This window comes from Desarmillaria tabescens, assembly GCF_030435595.1.
Source record: "Desarmillaria tabescens strain CCBAS 213 chromosome Unknown EV420scaffold_4, whole genome shotgun sequence".
NCBI lineage: Eukaryota > Fungi > Basidiomycota > Agaricomycetes > Agaricales > Physalacriaceae > Desarmillaria > Desarmillaria tabescens.
In genome coordinates this window covers 1633793-1647814 of record NW_026848303.1, presented here as the reverse complement: position 1 = coordinate 1647814, position 14022 = coordinate 1633793, and the positions used below count along the sequence as shown (strand labels likewise).

The 14022-nt window shown below is 49.7% G+C and overlaps 5 protein-coding genes across 5 annotated transcripts; 3 read left to right on the top strand and 2 right to left on the bottom strand.

The window, feature by feature from the left end:
• Nucleotides 1-138: 138 nt before the first annotated feature.
• On the bottom strand, nucleotides 139-2199 carry EV420DRAFT_1261865 (uncharacterized protein; the record flags this gene model as incomplete). The annotated part of the gene is made up of 9 exons (XM_060467099.1): nucleotides 139-342; nucleotides 399-499; nucleotides 553-678; nucleotides 730-1197; nucleotides 1242-1305; nucleotides 1353-1517; nucleotides 1570-1671; nucleotides 1722-1973; nucleotides 2020-2199. 9 exons carry the CDS (start codon nucleotides 2197-2199, stop codon nucleotides 139-141), a joined length of 1662 nt encoding a protein of 553 aa, XP_060337202.1.
• Nucleotides 2200-2314: 115 nt separating this feature from the next.
• EV420DRAFT_1511291 (armadillo-type protein) lies at nucleotides 2315-5240 on the top strand. The gene is made up of 12 exons (XM_060471568.1): nucleotides 2315-2493; nucleotides 2565-2619; nucleotides 2672-2908; nucleotides 2961-3018; nucleotides 3044-3084; nucleotides 3141-3263; nucleotides 3311-3433; nucleotides 3484-3612; nucleotides 3669-4043; nucleotides 4094-4216; nucleotides 4272-4430; nucleotides 4482-5240. Exons 1-12 carry the CDS (start codon nucleotides 2452-2454, stop codon nucleotides 4817-4819), a joined length of 1803 nt encoding a protein of 600 aa, XP_060337201.1. The 5' UTR covers nucleotides 2315-2451; the 3' UTR covers nucleotides 4820-5240.
• Nucleotides 5241-5259: 19 nt separating this feature from the next.
• On the top strand, nucleotides 5260-7252 carry EV420DRAFT_1626809 (glycoside hydrolase family 16 protein). Its single transcript, XM_060476018.1, has 10 exons — nucleotides 5260-5791; nucleotides 5844-5901; nucleotides 5959-5990; nucleotides 6044-6219; nucleotides 6275-6291; nucleotides 6342-6371; nucleotides 6427-6658; nucleotides 6684-6887; nucleotides 6937-7067; nucleotides 7119-7252. Exons 1-10 carry the CDS (start codon nucleotides 5423-5425, stop codon nucleotides 7154-7156), a joined length of 1287 nt encoding a protein of 428 aa, XP_060337200.1. The 5' UTR covers nucleotides 5260-5422; the 3' UTR covers nucleotides 7157-7252.
• Nucleotides 7253-7718: 466 nt separating this feature from the next.
• EV420DRAFT_1511280 (uncharacterized protein) lies at nucleotides 7719-9866 on the top strand. Its single transcript, XM_060471567.1, has 2 exons — nucleotides 7719-8524; nucleotides 8579-9866. The coding sequence occupies exons 1-2, from the start codon at nucleotides 7832-7834 to the stop codon at nucleotides 9638-9640; spliced, it is 1755 nt and encodes a 584-aa protein (XP_060337199.1). The 5' UTR covers nucleotides 7719-7831; the 3' UTR covers nucleotides 9641-9866.
• Nucleotides 9867-13290: 3424 nt separating this feature from the next.
• On the bottom strand, nucleotides 13291-13926 carry EV420DRAFT_826857 (uncharacterized protein). Its single transcript, XM_060483622.1, has one exon. It carries the CDS (start codon nucleotides 13826-13828, stop codon nucleotides 13397-13399), a length of 432 nt encoding a protein of 143 aa, XP_060337198.1. The 5' UTR covers nucleotides 13829-13926; the 3' UTR covers nucleotides 13291-13396.
• Nucleotides 13927-14022: the final 96 nt, after the last annotated feature.

The following is a 14022-nucleotide window of genomic DNA, read 5'->3' as shown; positions in this document are numbered from 1 at the left end:
GCAGTCCCATACGACTAGTAACGGTCCAACACACTTCTTCCTTCCTTCACTGCACCCCTCATCTTTTACCCCTTTTGTTGTGGTTAAAACTATATGGCATAACTCTCACTGTAAAATTGCTGCTCTATCGCATTTTCTTCAAGCTGTTCTTGCTTTTTTCCGAAGGGGTTCTCCAGAGAAATCGGTTCGAACCAGACCCATTGAATGTGCATGCGTTAGCCATGCTGTGCAATCTTCCTTCGTCTGCTCTGGATGTTCGAGTTGCCATTCCATCACTTGTGTAAGGACCTGCCCCGTCCAGGGGCCAGGTTTAGCATCAAGGATCTTCACAACGTCTCGTCCCTGGGATGATATGTGTCATATGTCAAGTATACTTTTTTCAGTAATAGGTAACTTACATCTAGAAGCGTCCTTGCATCTGCAGCCCCCAACAAGTCAAGCTCTTCGATTCGAGCTAGAAACTTATTGTAGATATATATTATTCTCTCGGCTTCCTCTGCTGAAAGAAAGTCAGTTCAAACGAGGGGCACTGCATACTGTGAATTCGATCACCGTCTATAATATCTGACGAGGGATCATACAGAGGCCCCAGTTCTCGTACGAGAGAAAACAGTATTGAGCTAGTCCAGTGTGACCCCGTGCTCGGATTGTGAATCGGCTTCTGACGCAGTAACATACCTACCAATGACCTGTTGAGTACATACAGAGAAGGCTGCTGACGGTACTGACCAATTGCCACTCTCTCAGGCTTTGTCTTGAACCGTTCATCATCTAAGCTCAGAGACTTCAAGAGATCTGAGGCAGCGAAAAGCGCAGGTATGCCATCTGAGTAATGATTTTGTGTCCCTAATTTGAGCGAATCATGGATGACAGAGAACGCGGCTGGATAAGTCTTCTTCTTCTTATCTTCGTAGGTAATACCGATATATGGTGCGATGGCACAAGCAAGGTACAATCGACTTTTGCAGGTCACGTCGTTATTTACTGCCGTTAGTAATGTTCGGTGTAAAGGAGGTAGAGGAGACGACTCGGGGTGCTCTATGAGAGCTCGCAATACGGCTGTACACTGTAACGACAGTATAACCTTTTCAGGAGTACGAGAAAAAGCGTGTTTGATTTCCCGCGGTACTGCAGAAAATATAGAGTCGTAAAGCTCAAAGTCGTTAATAAGCTGAATTGCATGGAGAGGCGAGTGTCCTAAGAAGCATGAGATTGCATGGCGTGATGACGGAAAGGTATACCTTTCATCATTTTCGAAACTTCTTCTCCTACGCGTTCCCGTGACACCTTCGACACAAGAGCATTCTGGAACAGAATTAAGTCAGTTGACTTTGATGGTGGGAGACGCGCACATGTATTTGTGTCTTTTTAAGACACTCCCCAACTTCTGGGACTGTTTCAAAGCCGAATCTACTGGCAAACCTTATGCACCGCAAGGCGCGCAAGGGATCATCCAAAAATGTTTCCTGAGGCGGAAGAGGGGTGCGAATAGTGCCTTGACGGAGATCATCTAGGCCCTGACCAAGAATTATATTTTGCTACGCTACTAACAAACAGTAAAACACGTACCCGTCCCGTGAAATCTTCAACGGAACGACTGTGAACATTGTAGAACAGTGCGTTTATAGTGATATCACGTCGCAAGGCATCTTGCAGAGGAGTCCCGAAGGCCTGGGACAGAGTGAACAAGGCATATAGTTGTACTATCCTGCGATGCTTACCACACCGGTAGGTATTCGACTGTTGGTGGCATACTCCTCGCTCCTGAGGTTGACAAGGTCGAGCTCCAGGCCTAGTATTTTCAGGGTCGCCGTTTCGAGATGTTTCGACTGATCAGGATTCTGTGCAATTTTACTGATACTTCCGGTTTCGATGCCACGACTATTGGCGAATGCGGCGAGATGCTCAGCAAAAGGATATCCCATCATGTCCATTAGGGCAATATCTATGTCATTGCTTTGGGAACCAAGCAACTTGAATGCTAATGAGAACGCGACAGTGATAAAGAGAGAACCTCACTTTATCTCGTACCCAGCCACCTGCTATCCGGCACGATGTGCTGATGCCTTTTTCCGCCTTCAGATACTGAGTGCATTCGTCAAGTAGTGTGCATAATCGGTCTTCCCCTTCGGTCAGCTCAACCTTGAAATCCGCTGGCAGTTGAACACGGCGAGGAGGCGCGACATTGAGATGGACCATCGTTGAGAGACGTCGAATCGATGCTGCCCCGCGTCTGAGTAGAGTCATTTGCCGCATTTACGCGCCGACTGCCGGACCCAAATAGGAAGCGTGACAGTTGCGTATGTGACAGTCACGGGAATTGCCGGTTCGGTTGAGACTCGAGAGACGGTGTCCATAATTTTGAACAGCCAGGTCTTCTCCCCCTTCCCTCCCTTTCTTGACTACCCTCCCTCCTCCCTTAAGCCTGTATACTTCGTCGTCCTTGTCGATATGGGCAATGCATTCAGCTGCTGCGACACCTGTTGTAAGGCTGTTTTCAATGCTCCCTGACACGACTAACCACCTGACAGTCCACTCGCGCAAGTCGCAAGCATACGAGCCAGCTGCTCTTGGAGAATGAGCGAGAGGCTGTAGCAGATCTCCTTCAGTACCTTGAGAGTGTGTCTATCTTCTGTCCACACAAATTGCATATTGAACGCAGTATCCGCAGACCGCACTACCACCAACTTTTTTACTGGCTCGCCTCTTAATGCGTTGACAACACTTTCGTTTTCTGACAATGTTGATCTGCAAAGGAGTGCGGCTCTCGCGTTCGCAGAGATCACTGAGAAGGAAGTGAGGCCCGTTGGCCGAGACACTCTAGATCCCATTCTTTTCCTGTTGAGCAGTCACGACACAGAAGTGCAGCGGGCTGCCAGCGCTGCGCTTGGAAACCTTGCAGTCAACAGTGAGTCAAACTTTTGAGCGTTATGTTGACGGAGTTAATGGACGCCTTCTAGCCGATAACAAGCTTCTCATCGTCAAACTCGGTGGCTTAGAACCTTTGATTCGCCAAATGTTAAGCCCCAACGTCGAAGTACAGTGCAACTGCCGTTGGATGTGTAACAAATTTGGCTACTCATGGTGTGCCTTTTCATAAAGTTACCCCTTTTACGAATAGTGAACCTCTTCTTCGCCAGATGACAACAAGACCAAGATTGCGAAATCTGGTGCTCTTGTTCCTTTGACACGCTTGGCTCGTTCGAAAGATATGCGTGTTCAAAGGAACGCCACTGGTGCCCTACTAAATATGACACATTCTGGTAAGTTGGCATAATCTCAATCCGACAAATCTAACATAGCATTCTAGACGAGAACCGGCAGCAGCTTGTCAACGCAGGCGCTATCCCGGTGCTTGTCAGTCTCTTGAACTCGCCTGATACTGACGTTCAATACTATTGCACAACTGCCTTGAGCAACATTGCCGTAGATGGTACGTTATATCGGCTTTGAGGAAGTTCCAAATCGAATTAATGCTTGCAGGTGCCAACCGGAAGAAGTTGGCTCAGAGCGAACCCAAGCTCGTCGCTAGTTTGGTCATGCTCATGGACAGCTCCAGCTTGAAGGTTCAATGCCAAGCAGCTCTAGCGCTTAGGAACTTGGCGAGCGATGGTAAGTCGGTCATTTTATCTTTGCCCAGTCGGAGTAATGTGAAAATTTTTTTACAGAGAAGTATCAATTGGAGATTGTCAAATCAGACGGGTTGGCATCACTACTTCGGCTCCTACAGTCCACATATCTCCCTTTGATCCTGTCTTCGGCAGCTTGTGTGCGAAATGTGTCCATCCATCCGCAGAACGAATCGCCAATAATTGAATCCGGCTTTTTGCAACCTTTGATCAACCTCCTTTCGTTCAAGGACAACGAAGAGGTGCAATGCCACGCTATCTCAACTCTGCGAAACTTAGCCGCTAGTTCGGAGAAGAACAAGACAGCGATCGTGAAAGCCGGTGCGGTGGAGTCAATCAAGGAGCTTGTTTTGGAGGTTCCAATCAATGTACAGAGTGAGATGACGGCGTGCGTAGCAGTCCTGGCGTTGAGTGGTTCGTCATGAGCTTTTTTTTCCTTTTCGGTCACTGATGCCTCCCTATAGATGAACTCAAAGGGCGACTGCTAGAAATGGGCATCTGTGAAGTTTTGATTCCTCTCACCAATTCACCCAGCTCTGAAGTGCAAGGAAACAGTGCTGCAGCTCTAGGCAACCTCTCATCTAAGGGTGAGTGACCCTTATTGCCACTTTTAGTTCGGGGACTCATTGTCGTGGGTGTTAGATGGCCGGTCGTCCACAGATGACTACTCCGCTTTCAATGACGTCTGGGACAAACCTGACGGCGGGATGCACAAGTATCTGTACAGATTCTTGACGAGTCCTGACGCAACCTTCCAACACATCGCCGTCTGGACGATTGTGCAGCTCCTCGAATCTAACGGTATGGAACGATTATTTAGTAACTGTGAATGTAATCTGATATCTCGTTTAGACCCGCAATTGATCAGCAGTATTCGAAGTTCCCCTCTGCTGTTACCCAACATTCGAAATCTCGCGAACTCGGGAGCATCATCACCTTCGGAGTCCGTTGACTCCCGTCACTCGCACAACCAAATGTATGATGACGAGACAGATACTGGTGATGGCCAAGGTGAAATCCAGCTGCTCTCGCGAAGAATCCTTGAATTCGTCGAAGGAGATGAAGGGATGCTATCGTCGAGTGTGCCCGGGTCGCATATACAGCCTGGATCATCCGTGGGCAGCTCCCGTGAGCACGAAGAGCTTCGTCGAAGTGTTCGGGAGGCGTTTGCGCCGGGTTCGCATCGCTAGTCGTTCTTGGCAGGTCTTTTTGGTTGATGAATGGATGCGTGCATCTTGGGACTCCGGGCTGTCGTTCTTACGCAGGTCGGCAAATGGACAGTTTGTTTTCGTTACTATAATCTTTATGTCTACACCGCTGGTGGCTGACTCGTCGTTGTTCGATTGTAACATCTTCTACATACCATACCTATTATGAAGAACGCTCCTTTCGGTTGATTTTATGCTACGAGGTGTTTATGTATTAGAGCTATGAATATTACTTATGACCTGTTATTAGGATTTTTGGTTGTGATTGATCGGTATGCGCAGTGAGCAAGGATCCATGCAGAATCTGTTGTGCAATTGTAGCAGGACAGTTGCACAGGAGAACGGAACGGGCATGAGAACAGATGACCTCGTGGACGAGGAGCTTGATCAGATCAAACTTTCCTTTCGGGGTCTGCTTATTCTTGGTGCCCGCATTGTCCCTTTTATATTTGTTGTCCAGGTTGTTCTGCGAACAGGTGCCGGTTGTCTTTCTTTACCACCACATCCTACATTACATCCCTTTCCTTTCGCCTCTTAATTCTATTATACCTCCTTCAACAACTATAGACAGGCCCTGCTTTCTAGATGCTCCTTCTCAATGTGCTACCTGTGTACCTCGTCGTCCTCATCGTCTTCCATGACGTCTCAGCAAGTCTCGTCTCCCGTGTCCATGATGTTGCCCTTCGACACACCAAGAGCATAGCACGCGACCTTCGCCTGGCCTTTGGCTCGGTCCTTGTCTCCCAACAGTCCCTGGTCAACCCGCAAACGCGTTTGACTTACTGCAAAGCTGGATCGTCAAACAACAATAACACTGGTAGTGGTGGTGGTAGTGGGAGCGGCAGCGGCAGTAGTAGCCACTCCGGGACAAGCAGCACAAGGACTGCATCCACGTCCGGTGCTTCTGCCACTGCTTCCTCTTTTTCGTCCCCGTATAATTTGGTAGAGTCTCATGTGCGTTGCCATCTTGATCAGCGTGAAGTATGTCTTTATATGTAACACATAGGCTGGCACAGACTTTTTTAATGGCTGGACCTTCTGGACGACTTCGGATCCTACTCATGGTGAGTTTTGCCAGGTTTACCAGTTTGGTCCGTGCATATCATTGAGCAACTTTGTAGGCATTGTAGATTATGTTGATGAGAGCACGGGTGTATGTCTTCCAGTGTGGCGGCTTGTGTTTGTTCTAACGGTGAAAAAAAACAGAGATCAAATGGGTTAGTGGAGGTGAACTCGGATGGTAATGCTATTATGCGTGTCGAGACAACGGGAACTGTCTCTGGGAATCGTCAAAGCATTCGTATCACCACGGAGAGTACATACGATGGTGTATTGGTGATCATGGATTCTGTGCACATGCCAACGGGCTGTGGGACGTGGCCGTGAGTCCTGTTGTTCCCTATATTCGATGGTGGCACTGATTCTTTTGTCACGCAGTGCATGGTGGTCGAACGGTAAGATATACGCCATTTATCTGCCTGTTTCTTCTGAGACCTTTTTATAGGACCTAATTGGCCCATTGGTGGGGAAATAGGTTCGCCGTGTCTAGACTGTTCTTTTATTGTATTATTGATCTTATTGCGCCATAGACATCGTGGAGGGTGTAAATGACTACACGAACAACCAGGCAACAGTTCACACTGATGTCGGATGTTCCTTGACATCTTCGAATGCGAACGTGCTTAATATCACAGGAACTATAGTTGGCGGGACCAACTGTGCAGCTTCCGAGACGAGCAATCAGGGCTGTGGGGTACGCTCTGCTTCTGACGTTTCGTTCGGTGCCGCTTTCAATGAGAACGGCTGGTGGAGTATATGCCAGTAAGTATGATTTTTTTGACAACAGCCTACGCTCATTGGCTGTAGTGAAATGGGACGATGAGGGCATCAAGATCTACTTCTGGCCCCAGGGCTCCGTTCCGTCTGACGTTGATGCTGGGACGCCCGTTCCCGACAGATGGGAGACACCATTAGCGAACTGGCCTTCATCGGCTTGCAATTCCAGCAAGTATTTCTACCAGCATTCATTTATCTTTGACACGACTTTATGGTGAGTCATTTTTGTTTCCGGACGGATCAAAAGAGCTGATTGGGGTCAGCGGTGACTGGGCCGGTGGAGTATGGAATAGCTCGGGAATACCAGGTCAAGAACAAAGCTGTGCTGCTCGGACAGGATACTCAAGCTGTGAAGACTTTGTCCGTGCAAAAGGAGCGTCGTTTGACGAAGCTTGTGAGTGGCATCTTATATTACTATGTTTCTTGCGAGTTTATCCCGCCGCAGACTGGGAAATCAAGAGTGTCAAATTTTACGAACTCTAGTATTTTCTACATATCAATGCAACCGGATCTGGGGATTTATTGTGTACATATCTAGACATACATAGTTGAATTTGCAAAGAGTAAAGACACCGCCACTGCTGCTGAGTCAGATAACGCGAGTCGGAGTCAGCGGCTGACTAGCCCGACTCTGCCACGGAAAATGCTCGAAAACTCTAGTCGCGACGCGCGTATACGGACGCGCGGCCTTGACTTATTCAGCCACTTTCCTGTTCTCTATAAAAGCCATGCCCGCCTTCCCCTTGTCTTCATTATCCCCTCATCTTATCAACAACCATGTTCCATTACAACACACTCTACCCTACCCAGTCTTCGCTCAGTCTCAGAGACAAGTATTTGGCTGCCCTTGCTATGGCTAAAGAAGCCGAGGAAGAATACTTGTCCGCTGAAGCTGCCGTTGAAAACGAGGAGTTCGCACTTCGTCGTCGTCTTGAGGAACTAGAACTCCAGAAGCGTCGTCTCCGCGGCACTGAACGCTACCCCTCGTACGGATATTACGACCGTTCTGCCCCACTACGCCGTCAGCTCGAGGAAGAACAGCGTCTCAAGGTGCTGGAGGAACAGACCTTAGCACGAAGAGCCCTTGCGCTGAAGATTGAACAAGAAAAACACGAGAGGCGCCAACGTGAGTATTACAAGCTCATTTCGGGGGGCCATATGGCGGCACTGGAAGCAGAGGCAGCCCACCACCGCGCTCAACTAGCCAATGTCGCGTCCATCCGGGTACGTTGCCAGGTCGATCTGCACCAATCATTTCGTTCTCATTATCCCTTTCAGTCGCGTCCTGATTACCCATCGGTTGGCCCTGATAGCATTTTCCCAGAGGAATCCAAGGTTCGTTACCCAGGCTCTCGAAGTATCCGCTGTCCTCATATTTGCCTCCAGAGGCCTCTATCATTCGGAGGTTATGCCAACGTTGTGGCAACCCTAGCTGCAAAGGATAAAGCAGTTAGGCATTGTCCTTATGTCGGCAAGATTCAAGTCAAGCGCGATGATGCCAAAAAGCCTCTTTCCAGCGCTCTGTCCGGAAAAGCCGAGACTGTTTTGTTGTCCCGTGCCAACGACACTGACGAAGCGCCTGTACGTAACGGCATTGTTGAGCTGCTAAAAGCCATTCTTGGTGACGCAGCCGAGGTGAAGACTTCCCCTGTGGCATCTCCTTCGCCAGCTCCGTCTACTTCCAAATCCTCCGAGATTGTTCCCAAGAGATCCGAAGTCGAGCCCCGGCAATTGTCGCACACAACCGTTGAAGAATGTTTAGGTGCAATGCTCGGCCATTTTGCACAGAAAGTAGAAGCACCAGCATCTCGCGCAGGTGCCGCGACATCCGGATCCAAGCCTGTGGAGAAGGTACGCTTCAGTTATGGTGGAGCCTTTAGCTATGAGCTTATTCGTTCTTTTCAGAAGGCCTCTGCGATTGAATCTTCTTTGAAGGCCGAGCTTGAAGCACGCTTGAACAATGATCAATCCAACGAAATCAAGGACACCATCCATGCCATCTTCGCGTCACTCAACAGTCAGACTTCGAATGTTCCTTCACCAGCTAGCGTCAAAGGCAAGGAGAAGGCCCATTCCATCAGCACCGAGGACGCCACCTCCAAAGACGTCGTATCATCCATGGAAGCTGTCCGAAATGTCGAAGCGGCCTTCCATACCCTCGAGTCGGAGTTCGTCTTCCCTGTCCAGTTGGATTTCACCCCTGCTCCATCTCCAGCCTCATCAGACTCTGAGTCGTCTCTTACGGGGAGATTGGCTTACACCTCCCGTAACGCACCCGTGCGATATTATGAACAGTCCTTGAGTGGGCTGTTGGCCCAGTTGGATTCGGTGGAAAGTTTCGGGAACGAAGCATTAAGAAGTGTTAGGAAAGAAGTTGTTGGAAAGGTGGAGAGTGCGCTCGAAGAGCTAGAGCGAGAGGTTGAAGGTCGGTGGCGGAGCAAGACTGCCAAGGAAAGCAAGGTAACAGAGAAGCAGGGCCTCGTTGGTGCACAGGCTGCTGAAAAGGTGGCTTCTGAAGTCGCCTCAGAGGGCATTGCACCAGCTGAAGAGGGGAAGAACGATGAGCCTGTTGTAGTTGATGCACTAGCTCCTGCTGAAGCTGTTGCTGTTCACGAAGACGAGGCCGTTGCTGTTGATACGACACTTCCGACAACTGCTCTCGTTACACCTCAACCTGAATCAACTGTATTGGTTGTCTCTGACAGTATTTCCGAGGCATCGGCTGACAAGAGTAGTGTCATCGAGGACAAGGAGCTGGACACCGAACTACCACTTCAAGCATCCGCCTATCCTCCGTCCTCGGCTTCCATCGACACAGTCCGACCGTACAACGTAGAGCCTCAGCCTTCTGAGGATCCTCGAGAGTCCTTCCTCCTCTCAGAGGGGAACTCCGCGGACCAGGAGACTGCCACGAAAAAGAAAGTAGATGACGACACGGGAAGTGATTGGTCAGAGGTCGAAGCATAATCCCGAATTGATAATACTGGACTCGATTAATACATGTATACTACTACTTTCCCTTCATCTATGCGTATGGATCTGTATTTTGCATTATAACACGTTTGAACTTATCGTTCTATGTCGTGACTAAGATTCCTTAGATCGGCTCTGACTCTCGTGCAAGAGTAACTTGTGTGTTCCTGTATATTGAACGAACGACGCAAGGTTGTGTATGTTGGTTGAATTCAAAGATGGGTGCAATATTATCAGGAATCAGGCAAACGAAGCAACATCATCGTTTGTGGTAAACTAAAATCATATATGTAGCACATATCCATGTACAGAACATTACAACAACAATAGCGTGGTACTTATTAGCGACGCCCCACGCTTTAGAGATCAGAAACTCCAAGTTCAAGGAAGACTTATTAGATGGCCTGCGCTGCTTTAATTTACCAACCGCCAAGCTGCAGATCATATTACGATCTGCCACCCTTCTTTTTCTTGTTGACCACTTTGAACCCACCCCATTCGGACGCTTGAGGTTTCGGTTGCGCCTTGACTACCTCGGCAATAGACACAGTTTTGTTCGTCCCAGCCGCGGAGGACGCTGATCCCTTTCGCACAGCAGCGTCGGCTTTGCGCTTGCTCACAAACTCCGATGCGAATCGTCGACCGTCCAGTATCGTACTGTTGGAATATATCAAATCCGAAATTAACTCCACGGTTGATGGATCGGGGTCCATCGAGAAGGACAAGAGCATCTGCATGATCTCCTCGACTAGAAGATAAGGAAAAAATAAGAGAATGCAAGTAGCGTCATCTTGGAACACACACCATTGACAGAACTGTTGAGTCCTTTCAGGGATTCATTAAGCCACTTCAGAAATTCGTGCGATGGTGCGACCGGGTAATCATCCACCTTGCCTCCGGTCGCGGGTTTAGCAGGTGCCGGGGTCGGTGCGGGTCGAATCGCAGCTGGAGTGCCATTGGCTCGAGGAACAGCTGCTGATGAGGATGTCGCCAAGGATACAGCTGGTCGAACGGAAGCAGCCGGAGAGGTAGATTTACCGCTGGGTCCCACGGTTGTCCAAGCTCCCCCACCTACGGTCATGGTAACAGGACTCTTTGCAAGGTATAAGCGTATACAAAATCGTAGAGATATATCACTCACCTTGACGGTGGTTTCCGCGTAAGCCCTTCGGGAAGCTACAGAAGCTACTGTCTCCTTTGCGGCCATCTTCCTGCGTTTCTCTTCCTCTTCCTGAATCTCCTTCATTGTTTTCTTGGTTGTGGGAGTCTTTGTAGTTGTTGTCCAAACGGGTTGTGCTGCAGTTGGTGCCGGAACTGATGCAGAAGGCGTTTCTTTGATCTGAATAGTGTTTGCGCGCGAACCAGCCTGAGACGTAGGAAGTCCCCAAGAAGCAACAAATGGCTGAATCTCATCGTTGGCGGCTGAAGCGGATGCCGCAGCACGGGCTCGTTCTCGTTCTCGTTCGATAGCTTTGCGTGCCTCTGCCTGCTTGGCTTCTGCCTCTTGGATTTCACGCAAACTCAATGAAACGCCCGAGAGTTTGCCAGCATCATCATCTTTGACCCAGGCAGGTTTGTGAACTGGAATAGAGGAAGAAGCCGCAGGAGACGGAGGCCGTGGAGAAGGCTGAATAACACTTTGCTTAGAAGACACCGACACTTTGGTTCCCCTAGACTTCTTGTTAGAAGATGCAAGGAGAGTATCTGCCTGCATTTCTGCAGGAGTTGGCTCTGTTGACTGCGCGATGGCTTGAGGGACGGTACTTTCAGCATTCGATGACTGATTCTGCCTGAAATCGTCTTTCGGAAGACTCTGGGGAACAAAGACATCCTCCTGTCTATTTTCCGTAGCGGGTCGCACAGGTGCGGGCCAGGAAGAGGAGTCCATAGCCTTGGAGATGCCTGCTCGCGGCAACGACCCAGACGTACCCCAGGGTGAAGGACTGATTGTCTGTTCAAGCAGTGAAGGATTAGTCGATACGGGATGGTTCAGGTCGAATGGGCCCCCGCGTCGAGGCGCAGAGGCCGGCACATTTTGAACATTTCCCCATGGCGAAACGGGAGCAGGAGAACCACTGTCTGGTATCGGCTGTTGGGGTATGCGGGTGGCGACAGGTTCAGATGGTTGTTGGATGAATGGCTGATTAGGGAATGCATTGTAAGTGTTAAACGTCGATGGAGAGGAAGCATCTGGGATAGGATCCAGCGAGCGGAAGTCAGTACCCACAAAAGTACTAGTGGTATGCGGATTATCTTGGGACGCGACAGGCACAAAACCGCCGGGTAAAGAGGATCCTAGTCCGTTGTTGTGGAATGATGACGGTAACGGAGAGAGTTCCGCTGACGCTCGCCCCGAGTCGAAGCCAGAACCGATGGCGGCGGCATTGCCGGTGGAACTTGGCCATGGGTTGGAAGCGAACGATCCGTTGACTGAGTATGTGTTATCCACAGTGGAGCTTCTATTTGGTGTAAATTGTCCGTATAATCTGTGATCCATGCCGCCATCGACAAAATTATTTCTTCGCCCTGACACACTCGGGTCGGGTGGGATGAAATTTCCTGCACGCCCTCCGAAAGCACTGGGATCCGGAGATCCGTTACTGTATCGGCCCGCTCCAAGTGACGAAGCGGGGGACTCCGATACGCTCGAACTCCCCAAATAACTGTCCAGGGTCGAACTGCGCAATGAACGGATGGGTGCAGGCTGGAACGGAACATTGAATTGATCTTGGGGAATGGCGTATATATGCTGAGGAGAGTCGACATGACGAGATAAACCAGGAGGGAGAGTGGGGATTATTGGAGTTAGGAATATCTGGGGACCACCAACACGACGAATTAGTTCGCCCACGGATGTCCAGTCGGTGTCGAGGTGTGTACGTCTCATGAGTAGATCGGCGGTAAAGTATCCTTCGTCATGCCATTTTTGCATTACATTCGCACGGAAAGGACCTGTAAACAAAGGTTGAGCAATTCAAAAAAAGGGAAAGGCAAAACATACCTTGGACTTGCCCTTGAGGGTCCAGGTAAGACCATTCAACGTTAGATACATCCGTAAGACCCGGAGGAGGATATCCTGTACTACTGTTGGCGGGTGATGCAGAAGTACTATGTCCATTGTCGTTTCCCAAGGACATCTGAGCGACGCTTGCGTCGAGATTCTGAGTTTGGGAATGGGACGCTTCAGCAGCTACCGTAGTCTCACCATCAGCGCTATGAGAAATCAATCCATCCGGATGAGGGTCAGGATCTGTGACCTGCACCGCGCTCTCGTCCTCTTCCTTAATCTCTGAGCTCTTCCCATCTGGTTGATATTCACCGCCAGGATCCCGTGTCGTTCCTCCACCAGACTTCACTGGGCCCTCTGAGGCCCGCCGTCGAGCCATCCACGAATCTCCACCATTCAACACACCGTCAAAGCCTGTCCCCATGCGAGAAAGACGAGGAGACGGAAGACCTGTATCACGAGGAGACATTGGCGATTGCATAGAGGACAAGGAAAGCTTGCGAGGTATAGTAATTTGATCTGCAAACGCATCGGCATTAATTCCATCTAAGAAAAAAATAAAGTCTGACCGCCAGTACTATCACCTCTCCTTCTACCAGCTAAAGAACTGAAACGTTCTCGAAGAGGACTAGCGGCTCCCGTAGCTGAGTTTACGTGGGCCAACCTAGGTCTGTCTGCTCCAGAATTCTGGCCGGACGAGGCAGGAAGGTAGTCGGTGGACTGGCGACGGCGTAAATCTGAGTTCAAGGAGACCGAAAAGAGCTGCAGGACATGAGGCCCCAGTCAGCAGACGAAAACGCGACAGTACGGACTGAACATCTTGGGGCTGCACTCACCTTCTTTTCGGCCTCTCCCATTTCGCGTAGGGATGTAGGCTCTGTTCCTATTTCACGAACGACACCTTCCCAGCGCTCGACTTCCAGGCCCAAGCCACCCTGTCCACCTCCATCACGGAAAATTTGAAGGAGCTCCTCTTTGGAATACCTGAAAGGGTGGGCCTCATCTCGGCTATCGGAGAGTGGTGGTGGTGCAGAAGAGACAAGAGCAGAATATGTGGACGCGTATGAAGCCGGAGCACTTGCTGGCGGTGGTGGAGTCGGCTCGGCCTGCATCCGAAATGCTGGTTGCTTGGTGCGCATCCATTCGGGGCCAAAATGCATCGTGCTGGTCGACATTTTGTGATAATTTGCGTTGAGAGTGTGTAAACTCGAAGTCACGAAACAATTGAGTTCGCGGCTTTTTTCAGAAATTTAAGATGTCTTTCTCACGTGGTAAGTAGACCTTTCGGGTACTAGTAGGTCTTTAGGGCAGGCGCAAGTCTAGTCAATTATGTATGGCAATGATAGTAGTCTACAGTAGCGGCATCCCT

Coding starts and splice junctions, on each gene's coding strand:
- EV420DRAFT_1511291 (XM_060471568.1), top strand. CDS start 2,452: ATGGGCAATGCATTCAGCTGCTGCGACACCTGTTGTAAGGCT. Junction 2,494..2,564: donor GCGACACCTGTTGTAAGGCT/GTTTTCAATGCT, acceptor CATACGAGCCAG/CTGCTCTTGGAGAATGAGCG. Junction 4,217..4,271: donor AGGCAACCTCTCATCTAAGG/GTGAGTGACCCT, acceptor CGTGGGTGTTAG/ATGGCCGGTCGTCCACAGAT.
- EV420DRAFT_1626809 (XM_060476018.1), top strand. CDS start 5,423: ATGCTCCTTCTCAATGTGCTACCTGTGTACCTCGTCGTCCTCATCGTC. Junction 5,792..5,843: donor ATAATTTGGTAGAGTCTCAT/GTGCGTTGCCAT, acceptor TGTAACACATAG/GCTGGCACAGACTTTTTTAA. Junction 6,372..6,426: donor GCCCATTGGTGGGGAAATAG/GTTCGCCGTGTC, acceptor ATTGCGCCATAG/ACATCGTGGAGGGTGTAAAT.
- EV420DRAFT_1511280 (XM_060471567.1), top strand. CDS start 7,832: ATGGCGGCACTGGAAGCAGAGGCAGCCCACCACCGCGCTCAACTAGCC. Junction 8,525..8,578: donor GATCCAAGCCTGTGGAGAAG/GTACGCTTCAGT, acceptor CGTTCTTTTCAG/AAGGCCTCTGCGATTGAATC.
- EV420DRAFT_826857 (XM_060483622.1), bottom strand. CDS start 13,828: ATGTCGACCAGCACGATGCATTTTGGCCCCGAATGGATGCGCACCAAG.